Source organism: Castanea sativa, chromosome 5, assembly GCF_040712315.1.
Source record: "Castanea sativa cultivar Marrone di Chiusa Pesio chromosome 5, ASM4071231v1".
NCBI classification, from domain to species: Eukaryota; Viridiplantae; Streptophyta; class Magnoliopsida; order Fagales; family Fagaceae; genus Castanea; species Castanea sativa.
This window is the reverse complement of record NC_134017.1, coordinates 40,022,562-40,047,408: the sequence shown is the minus strand read 5'-3', so window position 1 is coordinate 40,047,408 and position 24,847 is coordinate 40,022,562. Positions and strand designations below refer to the sequence as shown.

The window sequence follows — 24,847 nt, the reverse complement described above, 5'->3', positions numbered from 1 at the left end:
ACTACTATTCTCTCTTGATTCTCACCAAATATTATGTACTTGTTATTATATTTGTCTTCTATTTGCCTTATGGAGTTCTTTGTGACTTGTGCGTAGATCTATTTGGCATAACAACCTAAGCAGGTCGCGATGAACTGAACCCAGTTTGCCCATTCAACACTATTATTCCACTCCAGGCCCTTCTCAGTAGCCCAGGACTTCATATCAAGTTTAGGCCAGTCTAAAAAAGGGTCCCACATTTATTGGCAACTCCATTGAGGAACTGGAAAAAGAAAAGGGAAGAAGTGGTCCCTTTGCAAGTATGGGTCCAAGGCTAAGGAATAGCAAAAACACCAATGTCCCACTAGCAGCATTAGAACCTATGGGAGAAAATGAAGCCGTGTCATGATGGAGGAACGAGAAGGTGGTAGAACTTGACCTAATGACTCAAATGATAGAAATGATGCTGCAGAAGGTTTGCCTCCTAAAAGAAGTAAGGACCTAAGAGGCTAGGGACAATGCTCCCCCAGAGGTTAACGTAGAAATACCTCATCCAGAAAGAGAATTAGCAGTAGGTGGGGGACCTAACCCACAATATCTTACTTTAGCAGATGTGAATGCTCTTCTTGAGCAAAAAAGAGAAAGGCACCCAAAGGTTCCCAAACAACTTTCTAGGAATCCTCTTTTCCCTGCTAAACTCCTTAACAAACCTTATCCCAATAATTATGAATTCTCAAAGTTCATTCCTTATGATGGATGAAAAGGGAGTGCAGTAGAGTATATCAAAAAGTTCCTTAACACCATGGGTTCCCTTGTAGGGAACAAGGAACTGTGCTTGTGGGAATTCACCAAGTCTTTGGTGGATCATGCATATACCTGGTACGCCACCTTAAGACCAGGGTCCATCCAAAGCTGGGATGATATGACAGATAGATTTTGTGCCAAGTATTACCTAGGAAAAGACGAAGTGACATTTTCCAATCTTCAAGAAATGAAGCAAAAGGCCAACAAGAATCCTGTGCTGTTCATCAAAAAATTTGAGAATGTATCCTTGGATTGTTATGGTGATCACGAGGATCCAAGAAATTCAAATTAAATACATGTACCAAGAAGAAAGACCCTTTTATAAGAAATTCATTGATTTTTTTGTTATGATACATTTAACCAAGTCTAGAATATGAAAGTAATCATAGAAGAGTGTAGATTCTTTACCCTCAAATCCATCTTGATGATGCCTATTGCTACCTGCAAGATTATTACATGGGCTCCCACCAACTACAGATCAAATCCACCAAATGAGTTGATAAACTGCTCCAACTAGTCACCATTTAGATGCTGCACATCTGCAAGGTCAATCAAATTCCTTTTATGGTTTATTTGCTCCAACCAAATCCTGACAATATTTCTATATACTTCTAAAATCTTAACCAACACAACATTCTTCAAAGGGACACCAAGTCAATGTAGGGAAACTTATGCACCACTTATCCCAGAGAAAAGAGAGAGAAGAATGATGCCTCATAGGAACATGTCTTTCAAGATTGAGAGATGGTATGCTACTATGTCCTCTTGGAATGAATTACCAAACAATTTATATCTTTCATTTTGAATTTTTCCACCTCCCCTTATGTGGTTCCTTGGAAACCCCAAAGGCATTTTTACTTCACTAGGTTCAAATGGGGTAACATTATTCCTCCCAACTTAGACCATATTCCATTTTCAATATTCATTAGATACATACTTTTGAACTCTTAGAGTGTGTTTGTTTGGAGGTAAAATAGGGTAGATGGAAAATTTTGAAGAGAAAATAGGAAGGAAAGCTTTTTTAGAATGTGTTTGGTTGGGTAAGGAGGAAGAAAAATAAATAGTGGGGCCCGAGTGTTTTCTTCCTGAGCCCACTAAAAAGTTTTATCCCAAAAATGGAGAGAAAACTTAAGAGAGAAAATGGGGCTGCTTAATGGACAAAAATATCTATGTGCTTGTACATGGGCAATTCGTTTACTTTCCTTATTTATTTATTTCTTAGGCTGTGGTGTGATAGTTGTTTTGTTTTGTTTTGTTTTTTTTCTTAACTGGACATGATTTTTTTTTACATGATTTTTATTTTTTAATAAATTGGGTGATTGCTTTTTCTTTTTTTGGTTGTTTGTCACTTTCTTGTTTTAATTGGCCATCATTTTTTAACAAGGCTGTTTGAGTAAATTTATATAAACTCACTTTTCCATCCCTCAGCTTTTCCACTCCCAACCAAACGAAAAGGAGAGAGATTAAAATCTTTTCTATCCTCCCACCATTTTCTATCCTCCTACTTTTCCATCCCTCCAACCAAACGAACCCTTAAAGGTGGTTCACCATCATGGTCTTCAAGTGTCTTTCAAATCATTTCTGTCAATTTTGCACTACCAATACATGTTTGTAAACAATTCAAATTTGTTCTCTCATCCCATGAAGGCCTCCATTCCTTGTTAGGGGTAATGCTTATGAAAGGTGTGTGGTGAAAATGGAAGGAGAGGAATCTAGTTTTGGATTGGAAAATTGTGAACATAGCCCCTTTTCTTAATAGCAACACAAAAATATTTTGAATCAATGAATTCAGGCTCCACATCATATAGGAACTGTGAAATATTGGTCCAAACGCCTTTAGGAGCAAGCGCCACATTCTCATAATATAAATAGGGAGGTCTAATAGCAACCTCTAGGAGTATTCTATGAATTATAGGGTGAGGTTCATTAGGGACAACAAATCCAATCATTGGATTTTGAGAGACGAATTTTTTCATCATCATCAAGGAGCACTTGTTTTTTTCTTTTTCACCTCTCATAATCATACTGTTTTCTTTTCTTGTGCTTAGCAGAATCATTGCATGGAAGCTTAAGCCTCTCGGCCTTTCTTCAACAGGCATATGAGCATCCATTACCTTAGACATTTCAGCAACACAAATAAAATTTGTTAACTCCGCAAGTGATGCATCTAGACCACATCTCTCCAATGCTATTGAAGCCTCATCTTTTGTGTACCCATTACTCAGGATGACAATTTATTACCCTCATCAAACACTGTATTTGTGATTTCCTCATTGTCAGACCAAATGTCAACATCAGAGAAATCATCTAGAAAGCTCCCATCACAATCCAAAGAGTAATTATCAATATGTTGCTGTTCTTGAGAAGATTCTTCAAGAGTCAAGTATGTAAAGAATGTATTTAGAATTTAATCTATATTTTCGTCTCCATTTTCTTGAATTGCTTTTGCAACCATCTTTTCAATAAAGCCTATCCCTATGAACTTATCAACCAAATTGGAGTTGGAGGAACCAGTAGATGAGCTTGCCTCCCTAGAGCCAATAATAGTTTCTTCATTTGGAGCTGTCAAACTTGGAGAAGAAGATGATAAAGAGAAGTTAGCAATTTCCCACTCTTCTTCATTGCCAGTCATAGTTGTCACCCTCAACACCTAAAGCATCCCCATCCATTTCTCTGTAATATAGCTTTGTGCAAAGTTGAAGTTTCCAAGCTCTTCGAGATGAGAAAGCAAGAAATGCTCTTTAATTTCGAAACTACCTTTGATAAAACAATAATGTACTACAACTACTACTGCAAACTCTCTGTCAAAACCTCCATCATTCATTTAAATTTGAACCAAAATTGCTTTGTGGTGAAAACCAAAAAAGAAAAATTTGGTCAGAGAAAGAAAAGCAAGGTACATGCAGAAAAAAAAAAAAAAAAAAAAACCTCTAGAACAAGAAAATTTAGGAGAGAAGTTATCAATTTTCTGCTCGTCTTCACTGCTAATCACAGTTATCACCCTCAACACCAAAAGCATCCCCATCCATTTCTCTGTAATCTCTAGCTTTGTGCAAAGTTTAGGTTTCCAAGCTATTCGAGATGAGAATGCAAGAAATGTTCTCTGATTCTAAAGTTACATTCGGTAAAAACAGTAATGTAACACTATTACAAAGTCTCTATAAAACCTCCATCGTTCATTTAAAATTTGAACCAAAATTTTTTTGTGGTAAATACCACAAAAAGAAATTTGGTCAGAGAAAGAAAACCAAACTACATGTAGAAAAAAAACTCTAGAGCAAGAAAATCTAGGAGAGAAGTTAAAGAGAAGTTATCAATTTCCCACTTGTCTTCACTGCAAGTCACAATTTTCATCCTTAACACTAAAAGCATCTCCATCCATTTCTCTATAATCTCTAGCTTTGTGCAAAGTTGAGGTTTCCAAGCTCTCCAAGAAGAGAAAGTAAGAAATGCTCTCCGATTCTAAAGCTACATTCGGTAGAAACAATAATGTACTAATACTACTACTACTACTACTAAAAAGTCTATAAAAACCTATATCATTCAATTAAAATTTGAACCAAAATTGTTTTCTAGTTTTGTGGTATAAACCACAAAAGGAAAATTTGGTTAGAGTAAGAAAACCAAGCTACATGTAGAAAAAAACTCTAGAACGAGAAAATTTGGGAGAGAAGTTAAAGAGAAGTTATCAATTTTTCACTTGTCTTCACTACCAATCATAGTTGTCACCTTCAACACCAAAAACATACCCATCAATTTCTCTGTAATTTATAGTTTTGTGCAAAGTTGAGGTTTCCAAGCTCTCCGAGAAGAGAAAGCAAGAAATGCTCTCTGATTCTGAAGCTACCTTCGGTAAAAACAATAGTGTACTACTACTACTACTACAAAGTCTCCGTAAAGACCTCCATTGTTCAGTTAAAATTTGAACCAAAATTGTTTTGTGGTAAAAACCACAAGGAAAATTTGGTTAGAGAAAGAAAACCAAGCTACATGCCAAAAAAAAAAAAAAAAAACTCTAGAGCGAGAAAATCTAGGAGAGAAGTTAAAGAGAAGTTATTAATTTCCCACTTATCTTCACTGCCAGTCACAGTTGTCACCCTCAACAAAAAAAACAAAAAAAAAATCCCCATCCATTTCTCTGTAATCTCTAACTTTGTGCAAAGTTGAGGTTTCTAAACTCTCCTAGATGAGAAAGCAAGAAATGCTCTTTAATTTTGAAGCTAATTTTAGTAAAAATAATAATGTACTACTAGTACTACTACAAATTCTCTCTAAAAACCTCCATTGTTCAGTTAAAATTTGAAGCAGAATTTTTTTGTGGTAAAAAACACAAAAGGAAAATATTTTCAGAAAAAGAAGACCAAGCTACATGCAAAAAAAAAAAAAAAAAAAATAGAGTGAGAAAATTTAAGAGAAAGAGTGTGTTGTAACTGTAGAGGAAGCCCCTGCCTAACCATAAGGGGAAATAAGTGGTAGCTGTTCTGATTCATGGAAATGCAAGAGACGTGGAAGGAGAAGAAGTAGGGGAATCCTTCCCCCGAAATATTGTGAGGACCTTATAGAGGAACCCGAAGTTCAGATCTTTGTTCAACCAACTGTGATTTGGGATAGAGGCATGAATGTTGGCTGCGGAATCTCTCATGAGTATAGCAGTAGATGCAAGAGCGGAATGCTTTGCAGTAGAAACTCATGCAAGTTGATCTTTCTTTGAGACAACCAATGTAGTGTTAGAAGTTAAACTTGTTTGTAATTAATCCTTCATAAATAAGTGAGTTTCATAAGTTAATGTAGTGGGAAGTTTATTGAAGTTATGTGTGAGATTTATGAATGTGAGAGTTAGAAAATAAATGTAGTGAGAGTTAAAGGTTGGATGGTGTACTATATAAACCCATTCATCCGTCAAGTTCTAAGCAAGAGTTGAAGAGAAATACAAAACCTTAAAGAGTTCTAACTCTTCCCTCTCCACTCTCTCTCTCTTTATTTAATTTGTGAGTGTGAGTCTTTTCTACACACTAAGTAGTGTGTGGATATTTGTGAGAGTAACTGAGGAAATGCCCATCAATATTTTGTTTTATTTCCAACAAAGTGGTATCAGAGCCAATCGGTTCGTGGTGAGAATGGCTATTGCTAATGGGATGGTGTCATTCCAATATCCTCGACTTACCAAACAAAACTTTGAAAATTGGAGTATCCGAATGAAGGCGTTGCTCGGATCCCAAGATGCGTGGGAGATTGTGGAGAAAGGTTATGTGCAGTCACAAGATGAAGAATCTTTAACCCCAAACCAAAAGGAAGCCTTGCAAAAAGCTCGAAAGAAATATCAACAAGCACTTACGTTGATTTATCAAGGCTTGGATGAAACTATGTTCGAGAAAGTTGCAAATGCAACTTCATCCAAGCAAGCATGGGAGATTCTTAAAAACTCTCTAACGGGAGTTGATAAAGTGAAGAAAGTTCGCCTTCAAACATTGAGAGGCGAGTTTGAAGGTTTGCACATGAAAGAATCTGAATCTATTTCGCATTATTTTTCATGGGTGTTGGCAATTGCAAATAAATTGAAGAGATATGGTGAGAACTTGGATGATTTCCGTGTTTTAGTAAAAATTCTTGGGTTATTATCTTCATAGTTTGACTATATTGTTGTAGCAATTGAGGAATCAAAAGACTTAGAGTCAGTGACCATTGACCAACTCATGGGATCATTACAAGCCCATGAAGAAAGGCTCAATAAGAAGAAGCAAGAGCCTTTGGAGCAAGTCCTACAAGCAAAGCTCACCTTGAATGAGAAAGGTTGGCGTGAAAGTAGCCAAAGAGGCCGAGGACATGGACGTGGTAGAGGGAGAGGATCTGGAGGAAGAAATGGTCAAAACTCTCCCAATTATGAAGAGAGGGGTCAAAGTTCAAAATCCACAAGAGATCATGGAAGAGGAAGTTTCTCAAGACCATATAAAAGAAGGTATGATAAGTCTAATATCAAAAGTTATAATTTTCAAAAGTATGGGCATTATGCTTCTGAATGTAAAAATGCCACTAACACTATTGAGGAGAAAGCTAACTATGTTGAAGATAAGAATGAAGAAGTGGAGCCGACTTTGTTGTTGGCATACAAAGGAGAAGGCAAAGAAGAAAATGGTGCGTGGTATCTTGACTCTGGTGCTAGCAATCATATGTGTGGGAATAAAAGGATGTTTATGGAGATTGATGAATCGGTAGTCGGGAGTGTTACCTTTGGTGACTCATCCAAAGTTTCAGTGAAGGGGATAGGTAAAATTCTTATTCGTTTAAAGAATGGAGATCATCAATTTATTTCTGATGTATATTATGTGCCAAGCATGAAAACTAATATTTTGAGCTTAGGACAACTTCTTGAGAAAGACTATGATATCCAGTTGAAAGATCGTAGTTGCTTAATAAGGGATCATCGAAATAATGTGATAGCTAATGTGCCTATGACAAGAAATAGAACGTTCTTGTTAAATATTCAAACTGATGCTATTAGATGTCTGAAGGCTTGTTTTAAAGATTCTTCTTGGCTTTAGCATCTAAGATTTGGGCATTTAAACTTTGGAGGACTACAGTTGTTGACAAAGATGAAGATGGTGAGAGGATTGCCTTCCATTGAGCATCCTAACCAGCTTTGTGAAGGATGTCTCCTTGGCAAGCAATCAAGGAAAAGCTTTCCAAAAGAAGCTAGTACAAGATCAACCAAGCTATTGCAACTTGTTCATACTGATGTGTGTGGACCTATCAAGCCATCATCACTTGGTAAAAGTAACTACTTTCTTCTCTTTATTGATGATTTTAGTAGAAAAACATGGGTTTATTTTTTGAAGCAGAAATCTGAAGCATTTGGTGTATTTAAGAAATTTAAGGCATTTGTAGAAAAGCAGAGTGGTCATGAAATTAAGGCCTTAAGATCTGATAGAGGAGGCGAATTCATATCAAATGAATTCAAAGAATTTTGTAAAGCAAATGGGATTTTCCGCCCTCTAGCAGTTCCAAGGTCACCACAACAGAATGGTGTAGCAGAAAGAAAGAATCGCTCAATTCTTAATATGGCCAGAAGCATGTTGAAGAGCAAGAAAATGCCTAAAGAATTTTGGGCTGAAGCTATAGATTGTGCAATCTATTTGTCCAATCGTTGCCCCACAAGAAGTGTACAAGGAAAAACCCCACAACAAGCTTGGAGTAGGAAGAAGCCTACAGTTTCCCATCTTCGTGTGTTTGGGAGCATTGCATATGCACATGTACCAGATCAAGAGAGATCCAAGCTAGATGATAAAAGCAAGAAGTATGTGTTCATTGGCTATGATCCAAGCTCTAAGGGCTATAAGCTCTATAATCCGAGTACTGGAAAAGTCATTGTTAGTCGAGATGTGGAATTCGACGAAGAAGGCACATGGGATTGGAGTACCCAAGAAGAGGAGAAGTATGATTTCTTTCCCTCATTGAAGAGGAAGATCAAGGGAATGAAGTTCAAGAAGAGCCTACCACTCCACCTCCATCACCAGCAGCATCATCTCCCATTCATGAAAGTCCATCATCATCATCTTTACTAGAAGGAAGTTCTAGTGAAAGACCAAGAAAAATGAGAAGTATCCAGGATCTTTATGATTCAACAGAGATTACTGATGATGTAACACTTTTTTGTCTGTTTGCTGATTGTGAACCTACAGGATTTGAAGAAGCAGTGCGAGACACAAAATGGAGAAATGCTATGGATGAAGAAATCAAGGCAATAAAGAAGAATGATACATGGGAGCTTGCAACTCTTCCAACTGGAAAGAAGACAATTGGTGTAAAATGGTTGTACAAGTTGAAAAAGAATGCAAAAGGAGAGGTAGAGAGATACAAAGCAAGATTGGTGGTGAAAGGGTATAGTCAACAGCAAGGTGTTGATTATGATGAGATATTTGCCCCAGTTGCTCGTTTGGAAACTATACGATTGCTAATTTCTTTAGCAGCTCAGAATCAATGGAGAATTTTCCAAATGGATGTAAAATCCGCATTTTTGAATGGCTACCTTGAGGAAGAACTTTATGTTGAGCAGCCTATAGGCTATGTTGTAGAGGGGCAGGAAGATAAAGTTTTGAAGTTAAAGAAAGCTTTATATGGCCTAAAACAGGCACCAAGAGCTTGGAATAGTAGAATTGACAAATACTTCCAGGTTAATGGGTTTTTTAAATGCCCACATGAACATGCGCTTTATTATAAGGTGCATACAAATGGAGATATCTTAATTGTTTGTCTGTATGTAGATGATTTGATTTTTACAGGCAACAATCCAAGTATGTTTGAAGACTTCAAGAAAGCAATGACTAAGCAGTTTGAAATGACAGATATTGGACTTATGGCCTATTATCTTGGCATTGAAGTGAAGCAGATGGAGGATGGGATTTTTATTTCCCAAGAAGGTTATGCGAAGGATATTCTCGAGAAGTTTGAGATGTTAAATTCCAATCCAGTTAGCACCCCTGTAGAATGTGGAGTGAAGTTGTCAAAGCATGTTGATGAAGAGAAGGTTAATCCAACATTCTTCAAAAGTTTGATCGGAAGTCTGAGATATCTAACATGCACAAGACCAGACATTCTTTTTGGCGTTGGACTAGTTAGTCGTTACATGGAAGCACCGAAGATGACTCATTTGAAGACTGCCAAGAGAATTCTTCGCTATTTAAAAGGTACACTGGATTATGGACTGTTGTATTCACCCTCTAAAGATTTTAAACTTGTTGGCTACAGTGATAGTGATTGGGCCGGAGATACGGATGATAGAAAGAGTACTACTGGTTTTGTATTCTATATGGGTAATACTGCATTTACATGGACGTCCAAAAAGCAGCCAATCGTGACGCTTTCCACTTGTGAAGCTGAGTACGTTGCTGCTGCCTCCAGTGTTTGTCATGCAAAGTGGCTTAGAAGTTTATTGAAAGAGTTGCAAATGTTTCAAGAAGAAGCTACGAAGATATTTGTAGACAATAAGTCAGCACTAGCTCTTGCAAAGAATCCAGTCTTTCATGACCGAAGTAAGCACATCGATACAAGGTATCATTTTATTCGAGAATGTATTGCAAGAAAAGAAGTTCATCTTGAGTTCGTGAAGTCACATGATCAGGTTGCAGATATACTCACTAAACCACTCAAGTATGACACATTCAACAAGCTGCGAGCCTTACTTGGAGTAATCAAGAAAACAAGTTTAAGGGGGGATGTTAGAAGTTAAACTTGTTTGTAATTAATCCTTCATAAATAAGTGAGTTTCATAAGTTAATGTAGTGGGAAGTTTATTGAAGTTATGTGTGAGATTTATGAATGTGAGAGTTAGAAAATAAGTGTAGTGAGAGTTAAAGGTTGGATGGTGTACTATATAAACCCATTCATCCGTCAAGTTCTAAGCAAGAGTTGAAGAGAAATACAAAACCTTAAAGAGTTCTAACTCTTCCCTCTCCACTCTCTCTCTCTTTATTTAATTTGTGAGTGTGAGTCTTTTCTACACACTAAGTAGTGTGTGGATATTTGTGAGAGTAACTGAGGAAAGGCCCATCAATATTTTGTTTTATTTCCAACATGTAGTGACCTTCGCAGATGAAGATATGGAGGTTGAATATCTAGATCATAGAGACCACTTTACTCAACAGCCACTATAAATGGTATCCAAAATTAAAAGAGCGTTTAATCTTATTGCCTTAGGCTCTTTTTGAGGCCGTGGGCATGGCTGACAAGAGGATTTTGTGGCCACCCATGGAAATAACAAGTTTTTGTGGAGCTGCAGAGTCTGCTGAAGGATACGTATAGCTGGCCTTTGGAGTAGGCCCTATAGTTACCTTGACTCGATTCCACATAATCAATTCATAAGTTTCCTATCGTATTCTATTGGGGCGGCCATGGATTCATAAGTATCATTTGGTTCCCTTAAATTATCATTAGTTCATGAAAGGGAGGCTAAATGGGAAACCTATAAAGATTGCTGTGAACCCAATTCCCTTCAACCAAAATGAATGGAAACTATGTTTTATGATGAGCTAGCACCAATTGAAGGATGTTCTATATCTAGGTTCCTGTGAAAACCCATCCTAGAAGAAGAGGAGGAAAGAAATGAACACAACGTAAGGAACCATCTTAATAGAAAAAGGCAAAAAAGAGAGGAGGTAAGTTCATCCAAATTGTGATGGTGTGTGATCGTTCACAAACTTGGTGGAAGAGTGGTGTACCATTTATAAAGGTGCGTAGGACCTAAATGCAATTAGCAAGGGGGCTCTTGAATGGTTGTACAAGGAGAGGCCATCTAAGGAGCCTAAGGATGTAGAAGTAGAGCCACAAATTTCATCAAAGGAAGAGTTGGTAGAAGTGAACCAGGGGGTTGACCTAGGGAACCCGAGGTCTGTCCTCATCAATAGCCAGTTGTCATTACAAGAAAATGAGCAGTTGGAGGAACTGCTAAAGAAGTATGAAGACGTGTTTGCGTGGACTTATGATGAGATACCTGGTCTTAACCCCAGACTAGTAGTTCATCCTTTCAATATAGAGCCTAGAAGCAAGCCTGTAATACAACTAGCCAAGGTCTTCCACACCGAGGCAGAGGCTTAAATCATCTAAGGGGTTAAGAAGTTTTTGGCAGTAGGGTTTGAAGGAGTAAAGAGATTAGGAGTATACCAAGGATCTCAGAGTGGCAAGGCATGCCGCTCAGGGACCTATTCTTGTCCTTTAGAGTTTGAGCAAGTAGAGGTAGCTTTGTCATCAAAGGATGAAGGTGCTTGTTCTTCCCTTTTGCATGAGGAAGAGGAAGCCATGGATGAGAGCAAAAAAAGGAGGAGACATTGACTAATATGCACTTGGCTTGAGGAGACCTAGGTCCATCTGAAGTAAGGATAACATGACAGAAAGATTTTGTGCCAACTATTACCTAGGAGAAGACAAAGTGACATTTTTCCATTCTTCAAGTAGTGAAGCAAAAGGCCAGCAAGGATCTTGTGCAGTTCATCAAAAGATTCAAGGATGTATCCTTGGACTGCTATGGTGACCACAAGGATCCAATAAATTCAAATTAAATACAAGTACCAAGAAGAAAGGCCCCTTTACAAGAAATTCATTGATTTTTTGTCATGATACATTTAACCAAATCTAGAATGTGAAAGTAATCATAGAAGAGTGCAGATTCTTTACCTGCAAGTCCATCTCAATGATGCATGTTGTTACCAGCGAGATTTTTACATGGGTTCCCACCAACTACAAGATCAAATCCACCAAATGAGTTCAATAACTACTCCAACCGTTCACTATTTAGCTATTGCACATCTATAGAGTCAATTAAATTCCCTTTCTGGTTTGTTTTCTCCCACCAACTCCTGACAATATTTTTATTTACTTTTGAAATCTCAACCAACACAACATTAATCAAAGGGATAACAAGTCAATGTAGGGAAACTTTTGCACCACCAATCCCAGGGAAAAGAGAGAGAAGATTAATGCCTCTTGGGAACATGTATTTCAAGACTGAGAGATGGTATTCTATTGCGTCAACCTGAAATGAATTACCAAGCGATTTATATATATATATATATATATATATATATATATGAGTTCAACTTATTTTTCCTCCCCTTATGTGGTTCCTTGGAAACCCCAAAAATATTTCTACTTCATCAGGTTCAATTGGGGCAACATTATTCTTCCCAATCCAGACCAGATTCCATTTTCAACATTCATCAAGTATATACTTTTGAACTCTTAGAGGTGGTTCACCATCATTGTCTTCAAGTGCCTTTCAGATTCTTTTTGTCATTTTTGCACTACCAATATAAGTTTGTAAGCAATTCAACTTTGTTCTCTCGTCCCATGAAGGCCACCATTTCCTTGTTAAGGGTAATTCTTTACGAATGGTGCGTGGTGGAAGTGGAAGGAGAGGAAACCTATTTTGGATTAGCCCCTTTTCTTAATAGCAACACAAAAATATTTTGAATCAACAAATTCCGGCTCCACATCATATAGGAATTGTAAAATAGTGGTGCAAATGCCTTTAGGAGCAAGCGCCACATTCTCATAATAGAAATAGGGAGGTCCAATAGTTGCCTTTGGGAGTGTTCTATGAATTGTAGGGACACCAAATCAAATAATTGGATTTTGGGAGATGAATTGTTTCATCATCATCAATGAGCGCCTGTTTTTTTCTTTTCCACATCTCATAATCATACTGTGTTTCTATTCTTGTGCTTAGCAGAATCATTGTATGGAAGCTTAGGCCTCAGCTTTTCTTCAACAGGCAGATGAGTATCTGCTACCTTAGACATTTGAACAGCACAGATATGATCTGTCAACTTTGCAAGTGATGCATCGAGACCACATCTCTCCAATGCTATTGAAGCCTCATCTCTTGTGTACCCCATACTCATTAAGGATGAACATTTATTATCCTCATCAAACATGGTATTTGTGATTTCCAAATTGTCAAAACAACTGTCAATATCAGAGAAATTATCCAGAAAAGCTCCCATCACAATCCAAAGAGTAATTACCAGAATCGATATGTTGCTATTCTTGAGGAGAGATGTTTCAAAGTTGAGTATGTAAGGAATGTATTTAGAATTGAATATGTATTTTCCTCTCCATTTTCCTGAATTAATTTTGCTTCCTTCTTTTCAATAAAGCCCATCCCTATGAACTTATCAACCAATTTGGAGTTGAAGGAACTAGCAGATGAGCTTGCTTCCCCTGAGCCAGTAACAGTTTCTTCATTTGGAGGTGTCAAACTTGAAGAAGAAGATAAAGAAAAGTTACCAATTTCCTACTCATCTTCATTGCCAGTCATAGTTGTCACCCTTAACAGCAAAATCATCCCCATCCATTTCTCAGTAATCTATAACTTTATGCAAAGTTGAGGTTTCCAAGCTCTTTAAGACGAGAAAGCAAGAAATGCTCTCTAATTTTGAAGCTACCTTCGGTAAAAACAATAATGTTCTCCATCGTTTAGTTAAAATTTGAATATTTTTTTTTAATGGTAAAAACTATGAAAGGAAAATTTGGTCAAAGAAAGAAAACCAAGCTACATGTAGAAAAAAAACTCTAGAGCGAGAAAATTTAGGAGATAACGAGTGTGTTGTAACTATAGTGGAACCCCTTGCTCAGCCATAAGGGGGAGGAAGTAGTAGCTGTAGCCATGTATCAACGATGTAGGATGTACAAGCTACTAATGAAACCCTTAAAATGTGCCTTTGGGGTGTCTACAGGGAAGTTCCTCGATTGTTTGGTACATCAATTTGAGAGACTTCACTTTGAGGGAACCTAGTTTGGCATCTTATAGCACGTGGGCAACCAAGATGAGAGGGAAGTTTCAAACCTTCAATGTGGAATACGCTCAATGAATAAAATCAGTTTGCTGATGCTCTAGGCACTATAGGGTCCCAAATCCCCTTTGAAGTGGGGGGAGGCACTGGTGAAGCTCAATAAGCAAGAGAAATCTATTATAAAACTCTAAAGGATATGTTCTCAGAGGAACTCGATGAAGAAGACTGGAGGAACCCAGTAAACAATCAAATGGTAAGGCCTGAACGAAATGGGAGCATAAGAGATCCAAAAGATTATGCTCTAATAGAAAGGGGGCTATACCGTAGGCTACAGGGGGGATTTCTGTCCATGTGTGTCAGTGAAAGAGAAGGAAAGAAGAAGCTAAAGGAGCTCCATGAGCAGACCTGCGGGATCATAGAGAAGGTCAGCTTCTACTGAAGGATCCAACAAATAGGATATTATTGGCCTAGCATGAGCAAAGACGCTGCAGCCTTACAAGAGAAGTATCAGAACTGTCAACTCTCAATGGACCGAGAAGAAAGTTATGTTGTGTTTATAGTAGAAAGTGTAAAAGTTTTGCAATTCCTATATTTAAAAAAAAAAAAAAAAAAAAAAACAGGTTTTGCAATAACTTTTGTTAACCATTACTAAAACATCTCATTTCTTTATCCAAACTAAAATAAATTTGAAACTTGCCATTTATTAATAACATGGGGTCATAGATTCATTCTTATTAAAAAAAATCAGACCCTAGAGACGTCCCAAGCTTACTATAAAATCTCTCTCATCAGATCTTACACAAGGGAACTCTAATTACTCCTTCAACTTCCACACATACTAGTTACTACGCTCAAACCTTCTCAGCAACTTAAAAGCAATAGAATACTAAATTTTTTGTGCGAGTGTGGCAGCAAAATAGAGTTGAAGATCAAATTGATACTAGTAGCAAAATATTATAGATTGCCCACTTGAGATTAAGCCGCAATTCACTTTGCCAACCTATGGGTTGAAAATTGTCGCGTTATCCACCCGAAGTAGGTTTCGTTACACAACCATTATTCATCTTAATCTTCTTTGTTAGAAAAACTCTTTTGAGACTAAAACAAAACTAAAATGAATCAAAGAACTAGGCATTATAAATTTTGCAGAAATTGATGAGCACTAAAGATAAAATTACAAACAAATACAAATCAAATATCAAAATGGTCAGTATCGGTCTTTTTTTTTTTTTTCCTCGAAAAAATTTCTAATAAGTAGAACACAAAGAAGTAAATAAAAAAAGAAAAAAAATCTTGTGGTGTAGCCTACCATGCCCTCATTCCTTCCACGTACAGTTGATAAACTCCCATGAAAAATAACTAGTATCACAGCGTGCAGAGAAATTGACAACAACCCAGTGTTCAATACGAGTAGGGTTGAAAAGTTTCTGTCCAGCCACAAGAAAAAGAGTAGCCAATCAAACTTAAAATTATGTAGAGAGAGAATTAACAAATTAGGATAAAATAGTCTCTTTCTCTTAGTGAAAGAAATTTGATATATATATATATATATATATATATATATATATATATAAAATTTCAAATGCCTTGGACATTCAAGCAATACCTTGTTATTCAAATTCCCTCACCGATTACGAGGGGTGCAGTCATCGCTGTTACCGACCTTCAACTGTGAATCACAAAAGACATTTCCATCAGAGAGCATGCCGGTACTCAAGTGAAGATACTCCTTGACTCTCTCTCTCTCACACACACTCACACAAGTGAATTTACACCTTTGGAGTCTAAATCTGAGTCATTTGTTTCTCTAAAGAAATACCACACTGCTCAGCAAGCACGGGGTCATCATCATATTTGGAGTTTCTCACAGCCTGCCAGACTAAGTGAGTCTATGCATTGTATCATGATCCAAAACAGAAAGCTCTGTTAGTGTGCAAACACTAATGCTTGTTTTGATCCCCAATTTTAAATTACAGTTTAATTTATTTTACTTTAACTTATCTAAAAGTGCAGAATAAGAGTAAAACACGCCGATAAACCGGAACACTCTCTAAGACATAAGTATGTACAATAAACAATAAAAGAAGAGCCTAAAAAGTAAGGGAAGAGAGATGTAAATACAAGATAACACCAAGACGTGTTATTGAAGAGGAAATCGAATAACTCGGCGAAAAAACCTCTTCGTGACCCTCTGAGTTGAAATCGATCCATTAGTGAATAAGTTGGGGTGCACGAATATCAAAAAAACTCTCGAAGCCTAATTTACCCAATGTACTTAAGCCCTCCAAGCTCTAATTATCAATGAACTTCTCGGAGTCTTGTCTTCACTAGTTATCCGGATCCCGCAATACTACCCAATTGCATTTGCCAAGCCTCACCAGCTTCTTTTGGCAAATCTCAAATGCTTCTTAAGCTCCAAAACACTTTCTATACTCTGAATTGGTGTGGGTTGTGTTTTGGTAAAAATTTCCTCTCAAGCATAACAATGGGAGAGGGAAAGGAGAAGAAACTACTAAGGAATTCTCACTTAAAGATGAGTAGCTCTCTCTAAGATGGTGGGTGTGTGGAGAAACCTTTTTAGGGTTTTCTTCTGAATAGCTTCCATATACTTTTGTGGGTAATGAGGATATATATAGTATGAGTGAAGGGTATAAGAATCACACTTAAAATCCTCCAAGCAGAGAGTTTCGCGAGTCACTCGCGACTTGGCCTGAGTTGCGAAGTGACTCACGAAATACAGTCTGACACTTGACTCTTCAGTTTTTAGTATGTGCTTCTCATGTGACTTTCGGAGGTTGCACCACTTGCAAGACAAGTCATGAGATCAACTTCTAGAGCAGTCTTCACCAATTTAATACTAAACCCATAATAAATAAATCCCACAAAATACAAGAAAATAAATTAATGCAACTACAATACTTTTTGTTATAGAATAAAACCAACAAAAATGTTATGTGAAAAACCATAACTTAACAATCTCCCCATTTGGCTATTCCGTGACAAAAACACCCTATAACAGACTCTAGACTTAAACGTAAGTTTGTAAATAATGGCAAAACTCACTCATGCCTAAATCTAAAACTTGTGATGAACTTGGTACAAAATACCTGTATCTTGAAATACTTGCACAAAACACATTAGACCCTCAAGGTAAAGCAAGTAATAAAGGACAAGTATAAAGTAATAAGTAAATTACAATCAAGTAAACATGATATGAAATATATAAGCACAACTTGATCAAACACATGACAGTCATATGAAAATGACTACAATGATCATATAGCAAAGCAAATGATCATCTAAACATGCAATCAATAAAGCACAATAGCATAAGGATGTATGCATGTCAAACACATAAACACGATGCGATGAGAATAATAAAACATAGATACTAAACATAACTCAAAGTATCATAAAGATACAAGAAAACAAGCATAAAGTAAAACAAAGAAAAACAACGTTTTCTCATAAAAGATGTCTTCTATCTTGGTATATGTATCTCCCTTATGAAATTCTCCCCCTGTGCATAAGAAATAGAATATCTACCCCTGAGAATGTGCACAAGAGTCATATAGAAATGACAAAACTCTCTGGTATACTCTGTAGGGTACTCTTCCCTTTTTTGTCACGAATAGACAAATGAATTAAGAGGAAGGAGGGAAAGAAAAGAAGATATGAACAAGGGTAAAGATGCATGAGGAGTGCAAGATGAATGAGAAACTGAAGTTCAAACAAAAGACAAAACACCTTAAAGACAAAAGGCTACAAAGCATAAAATAAACATGACATTCTAAGGATGAGGAAAGAAGATATAGACCAGGGCATGACAAGGGTAGTAAAGGTGTATGCATGAGGTGACTATGTGCAATGCATGACTAAAGCACGAAAAATCACTCATGGGGTAAAGTGTGTAAAACACACAATCAATTATCAAAACATGTTAAACATGAGTAAATATGATAAACCCCGAAAATTGGTACTCATCGAAGTTTAAAAGAATGAAAAAAAATACCATAGAGGCATTTTATCAAACACTTAGAATGAACACACTATACACATATGATGAACAATGCATGAACATATTAAAATCTTGCCTAAATACATGATTAGAATGCCACATGGTGCCAACATCCAAAGCAAATAGACATTTTAGAGCAAAACCCAATCAAAACGATTGACAAAAATTAAACTTTCCAACCCCATTTGAGAAAATCCCAACTATGAACATAAAACCCCCCAAAAACATAATCTAACGATTAAAATCAATTAAAAGTGTTAAAGATTACCTTGGAGATGTTTAAGGAATGTAAAACAATTTAATTTAGTTGGGTTTTGATGTAGAAATATTATAATAAAGGTTTAGGAGGAGATGAGAGAAGTTTAAAACAAATGTCCTATGAATTGCCCTTTAACAAGTTGATTCTTGGCATTTTGTAGGTCATTGACTCGCGAGCTAGTCGCGAAAAATTTGAGGACTCAGTAACCTGCGAAATGAGTAGCGAAATTTTCGCGGGTTAGATTTCAAGTCACGATCTAGTCGTGAAACTCTCTGTCCAAAGTTGAAAAACTTGAAAAATGGACCATTTAAACTTGCAATTGGGCTGGGACTGATACCACTTGCGAAATGAGGCCCGAAACCACCCAAAAAACATGTTTTTCACACAAAATAAACTTAAAAGAATTTGAAAAACATGGGTGATACAAAATACTTCCAAAAGCAAATAATATGAATTAAAATCTTTTTGATTTGATCATTATAAGCTTAATCACATACATCACATTTGAACATGTATAATCACACAAATGAAATAGGCATTCATTGAACATTAGATTTGTGTGTTGTGTATGGGAATCAAGCATGAATTAGTTCATAGTTTAGTATGAAGCTTCAATGATCAATTCAATTAAGTCATACGCACATAGCACGAAGTGAAGCGACCTATCTCACTAGTAGAAATGAACATATATGACCCCTCACCAAGGTGTTTACATTGATTGAAAACTTTTCATTTGGCTTCCATTTTTCATACTTTTTTTTATCAATACAGCTCAATTTTTGAGCAACGATGCCATGAAAATTTTGATATTTCTTTGAAGAATAAGCATTTGGCTTTGGTATCATACATTGTGAATACATTTTGCTCCACCTTTTCCTAGTCAAACTAGTTCTCAAAGTAAGGATTTTTTAGCTCTTTCTCTTTTTAGAGATTGATGTTTGAAGAGCTTTATGACATAAAAATAAATGTGACTAGATATATAGGATCAAGTCTATGCATGTATCAAGATCAAACAAGACTATTGGCTAGACATTCATGATAAGCTAGAAGATCTATTTACAAAAATTAAACATAGATTTCTAGATTTCACTCACACTTAAAAAATGAGCATACATAACAAGCTAAGCTCGTAAATGCGCTACACCATTAGTACGAAGTTACTAGGCCAAACTTACATGTGATATGTGCTTAAATATTTACGATTAAACTTTTTGAATTTTTCACTTTTTATGTGTTTTTGGATTTTTACACACACAAAATAAAAGAATAAAAGTAAGATCAAATAACAAAAATAATGCATATAAAGAAATGCAAGATGTACAAATTCATGAGGATATAACATCTAATGCATGAACAGTGCTGTTGGGTTAAAATGAATTGACCCCTTGCAAATTAATTAATTACCCAAGTTAATTAATTAGTCAAATTACATGTAATAGAGTGGTAGCACAAACAAATCACCAAATAACTAAATGCAGTGGAAAATAAATTTGACACAGGTGATTTGTTTACGAATGAGGAAAACCACCGAGGCAAAACCCCATTGGGTGAATTTAAGGTCACTACTCCCGAGAATCCACAATTATCAATTACAAGCGGTTACAAGTATAAGGAATCTTACCAAAACCCTTTGGCCTATCCCAAAATACCAACCTACAGTTGAACCCTTACCCAAATACCCAATTGGACTTGTACTGTAGCGGCAATCTCTCCATTCAATGCATGAATCCAGTATGTGATTAACTAATGATGCATGGATCCCAGTACGTGACTAACTCACCAACTTGAAGAAGATTGTTGGCTGCAAAGTTCTTCAGTTCATCAATAAAGAAGATTAGGAAGCTCATTGGTCACAAAACCCTTGGCGTAAAAACGCAGTAGTTTCTATAGAGAGAATGATGAATTAGGTCATTTTTTGCATTTGGTCACACAATGCTTGTATTATATTCGCATCACCTTGTGACAGCCTTTAAAATAATCCTTATATATGTCTAGGGTTGTGAGAAAAGAAACCCTACACAAATACATAAGCATATGTGTGTAATCAAATCTGAAAAATCTGATTTCGTAATTCTCGATATATACAGCTTGTGTTGAGCTTCAACATTAAATCTCGATAGAAAGGATTCTGTCGAGACTTTTGTCAAGCTTTAATGAACAACACTTCTCCATTTGTTTCTAGGTCAGACTTGCATGGCTTTAATACTTAACTTGAACGGCTTTAATACTTAACTTGAATACTTGTTTCTTGAAGTACTAAACCTATCCTAGATCTACCAAATTACAAGTAAAATGCATTTTGTCAAAGGATTAACCAATTACATATATATGTCCCTAACAGGTCCTAAAAAAATCAAAAGAATTAGATCAAGCACCTAAAGAGCAAAAGCTCAATCATAGGAACCATTTCTCACCCAAACAAAGCAAGTTCTTGGAGTGAGTGTCTCATGAGATGTGAGATGAGGGATGGGAGAGTGAGAACTTGAGATGCACATAGACAAGGAGATAAGAGCATTAACCACATGCTTCAACAACTTACCATTTTCAATCCAATCCGGTGTAGCTTTCTTAGCAAAACTTCCAAGAAGCACATGTTTCTCTTTTCTTTTCTTTTTTATTCTTTTAAGAGCTTGAAACTTAGAGCAATGAGGTCTTAGATGATCAAAAGGACCACAATGGTGACAAACAATTTGTTTAGGTCCACTAGGCTTTTTAGGGAGGGAACTAGTAACATGGTTTTATTCTCTTTTCAACATGGAACATTGAGGTCTAATATGACTGATCACATTGCAATGGTGGCAAGTAGTAACAAACTTAGATCCATTAAATCCCTAGGATGAGATCTAAATGAAGGCTTTGGCTTAAGAGTCTTTCTCTCCACTTTTTGATTTCTTTTGTGTGGAGGAATGTACACCGATTTGTCTATAGAGGTAGAACTCACAATAGGCACAAAATTGGACTACACAACATGATTATAACAAAAAGTTTAGTCTTTTTTAGCAATAGCTTCAACAATCAATCACTTGGCATGCATCTTAAAATATTCATTTTCACGTTTAAGATCATCAACAAGTTTGTTAAACAAAACAAGTTAGCATCCAAGTCCACATTCAAACTTTCAAACTCTTTCATCTTTTCAAAAGAATTTTCAGAAAGCTTCTTATATTTGTCAACCAATTTATTGAATTCATTGAGCTTAGCAATCAAATCATCCTTTTCACCAATGAACTTGCTCAAAACCTCATGAAATTTCTTTGACTTTTTCGTCAAGAGTTTGACATTTGGAATTTTAACAACACCCAATGATTCATGTAACATGTCAATACAAGCAAGAGTATAAACACTCATATAGGCATTTTCACAAACATGTGGCATGTTACAATCAACAACATTCAAAATATGCAATGAAGCACACAAAGCACTATCCATGACAATAAACACAAAGGGTCAGGAATCACACTTAAGTATTTAAACCAAAACAAGTGTACCCGCTTTGATACCAATTGAAAGCTCAATTAGTGTGAAAACACTAATGCTTGTTTAGACCCCCAATTTTAAATTACAGCATAATTGCTTTTACTCTAACTTATCTTAGTGTAGAGCAAGAGTAAAACACTCGCAATAAACTGAAACACTCTATGAGGTATAAGCATGTACAATAAACAATATTATAAAAGCTTAAAAAGTAAGAGAAGAGAGATGCAAACACAAGATAACACCAAGACGTTTTATCGAAGATAAAATCAAAGAATTCGGTGAAAAAACCTTCTGCAACCCTCCAAGTCGAAATCGATTTTCTTAGAGTCTTGTCTTCACTAGTTATCCGGATCCCGCAATACCGCCCGATTGCATCCGCTAAGCCTTACCAGCTTCTTTTGGCAAATCCCAAATGCTTCCTAAGCTCCAAAACACTCTCTACATTCTGAATAGGTGTCGGTTGTGTTTAGGTACAAATCTTCTCTTAAGGTATAACAATGGAGAGGGAAATGAGAAGAAACTACTAAGAAATTCTCACTCAAGGATGAGTAGCTCTCTCTAAGATGGTGGGTGTAATGTAGAAACCTTTCTAGGGTTTTCTTTTGAATAGTCTCCTTACACTTTTGTGGGTAATGACAGTATATATAGTTTGGGTGAAGGGTATAAGAGTCACATTTAAAATCCTCCAAACAGAGAATTTCGCAGGTTAATCGCGACTTGGCCTGGGTCGCGAAGTGACTCACGAAATACTGTCTAGCACTTAACTCTTCAGCTTTCAGCATGTACTTTTCACGTGCTTCTCATGGATACCTTGAGGTCATTGGTTTATGAAGTATTTTAGAAGCATTTTATTGGAAAAGAAAAAAATAATTAATTGTGTTTAACAACTTTTTATATTTCCTATAATAGTGATATTAAATATTTTTAAAAATGGTCCATTAACAAATTCCCTATGGGTCCGTTTAGTTGGAGGGGTGGAAAAGTGGGAGGATAGAAAATGGTGAGAGGATGGAAAAGTGGGAGGATAGAAAAAATTTTAATTTCCCTTCTTTTTGTTTGGTTGTGAGTGAAAAGCGAATTTGTATAAATTTACTCATATACCTTTGTTAAAAAATGATGCTCAATTAAAACCAAAAAATGTGATAAACAATAAAAAAAATCAATCACCTAAATTTATTAAAAAATAAAAATTATGTCCATAAAAAACATTACATCTAAACAAAAAAATAAAAAACATAAAAAAAGAAAGCAAAAGAAAAAAAAAATACTGGACAAGCCTACCTAGTAAATCAAAAGAAAGAAGAAATAAAAAAGAAATAAGAAGAAGAGGCAGGCAACGCCTGCCTAGTCAATCAAAAGAAAAAAGGAAAAAAAAAAAAGCGATAGGCAATGTCTAGAAAAAAAAAAAAAAAAAGGTAGGCAACATCCAAAAGAAAAATGATGCCTATGTGCAATTGCACATGGGCATCTCGTCCAAAAATGATGCCCAATTTCTCCCTTTAGTTTTCTCTTCATTTTGGGGAGAAAAGTTTTTGGTGGGCTCGGGGAGAAAACACTTGAGCCCTACCATTTCTTTTTCTTCCTTCTCACCCAACCAAACACACTCTAAAAAAGTTTTTTATTTTTTTTCCCATTTTCTCTCCAAAGTTTTCCATCTACCCTATTTCATCTCCAAACAAACACACCCTAAGAGCATCTGCTTATATCCTTTTTGTACTAGTCACTAATGTGGATGAGTGGAAATTTGTTGTGCTGGCATTGATTAGCTTTGCTGGTGGTGTTAAATTCCTAGGAATAATGATCGGTATGTGTACATTAATGGGTTTGCTGGCTCGAGGACCCATCTTAGTTGGCTTTTGAATCCCTGTGTCCTTTAGAGCATTGTTAAGCCTTTAAGAGATAAAATTTGATAATTTTAGGGTATGGACAAAATGGCTTGAGAGAGAGAGAGAGAGAGAGAGAGAGAGAGAGAGAGAGAGGAGGGGATTTTTTTTCCATTTAACACGGTTTTCTGAACAATTTTATTAGTTGGTAGGTTTCTAAACTATTTTGTAGACTAGTATCTCGAGACTTTGAAACTTGAGTTCAATGAAGGAACTCGAGTCTCTAAAGACTCAAGTTCTAAGCTGATGTGGATAAAATATCCAAATGGAACTCAAGTTCCACAAAGGAAAAAAATTCTCAAAAGTTTGAGAAAAGTTAAGAAGCCCATACATCCCATTCACTTGCCTTACAATTAAATTTGATGTACCATCAAAACAAATTCACCAAAGAAATAAAAAATCAATAGCTAGATGTTTGTCTTGCATCCTATTTTAGCTTTCTTGGTACTCCAGCCAAATGAAATGATTCACTTTTATCTTTTTCTAGATGACAAGTGATAACACATGCTTCCTGCTTCAGCTTTCTTGGTCCCTCATCTCAACCATTGGATCTAAAACAGCATCCCAACCACATGAATCATACTTTCTTGTATTATTTCTTGGGATGCTTTGTCGGAACTCGAGTCTTTGAGATACAAGTTCCTCATGGATTTATAGTCCACATAAGTTTTGGCACCACTTTGAACTCAAGTATTTGAGACTTGAGTCCCTGCATTGAACTCGAGTCTCAAAGACTCAAGATGCTAATTAACAAAATAGTTTGCAAAACTTGTCAACTAATGAAATTGTTAGCAAAATCATGCCAACTACCAAAAATGTAAGAAGAAGGCTCTAGAATATGAAGTTATAAATAGAGAGACAGAGATTAATAGCCATTACATTTGGGTTAACGTATGTGCAAATAGAGTATAGAGTTTAAGAACAGAAGCATCTAAAGTTTGAGGTGGAGGACAAATCTAGAGAAATTATGTGTTGGGTCCAAATCTGGGTTGCCATTAAAATGAAAGAAAAGTTGAAAATGTTATTAAATTTATCTTTAGAATTGAGATTTTTTTTTGTTTTTATTTTTTTAATTTAAATTCTAATGTGGTATTTTTTTTAATATTTATTAAACTATTTTTTATTATTTTATTTGCCACGTAACCAT

The 24,847-nt window shown here is 36.1% G+C and overlaps 1 protein-coding gene and 2 pseudogenes across 1 annotated transcript; 1 reads left to right on the top strand and 2 right to left on the bottom strand.

Annotated features, from left to right (window-relative positions):
- Nucleotides 1-1,102: 1,102 nt before the first annotated feature.
- LOC142635180 (DNA (cytosine-5)-methyltransferase DRM2-like) lies at nt 1,103-3,452 on the bottom strand (annotated as a pseudogene).
- Nucleotides 3,453-5,900: 2,448 nt separating this feature from the next.
- LOC142635179 (uncharacterized) lies at nt 5,901-7,322 on the top strand. The gene is made up of 2 exons (XM_075809382.1): nt 5,901-6,270; nt 6,430-7,322. The coding sequence occupies exons 1-2, from the start codon at nt 5,901-5,903 to the stop codon at nt 7,320-7,322; spliced, it is 1,263 nt and encodes a 420-aa protein (XP_075665497.1).
- Nucleotides 7,323-11,869: 4,547 nt separating this feature from the next.
- On the bottom strand, nt 11,870-13,625 carry LOC142635178 (DNA (cytosine-5)-methyltransferase DRM2-like; annotated as a pseudogene).
- Nucleotides 13,626-24,847: the final 11,222 nt, after the last annotated feature.

What these genes read in the sequence shown, in the direction of transcription:
- LOC142635179 (XM_075809382.1), top strand. Translation starts at nt 5,901, where the DNA reads ATGGCTATTGCTAATGGGATGGTGTCATTCCAATATCCTCGACTTACC. An exon ending in ATTGAGAGGCGAGTTTGAAG is followed by an intron (nt 6,271 to 6,429) that starts GTTTGCACATGA and finishes ATATTGTTGTAG; the next exon opens with CAATTGAGGAATCAAAAGAC.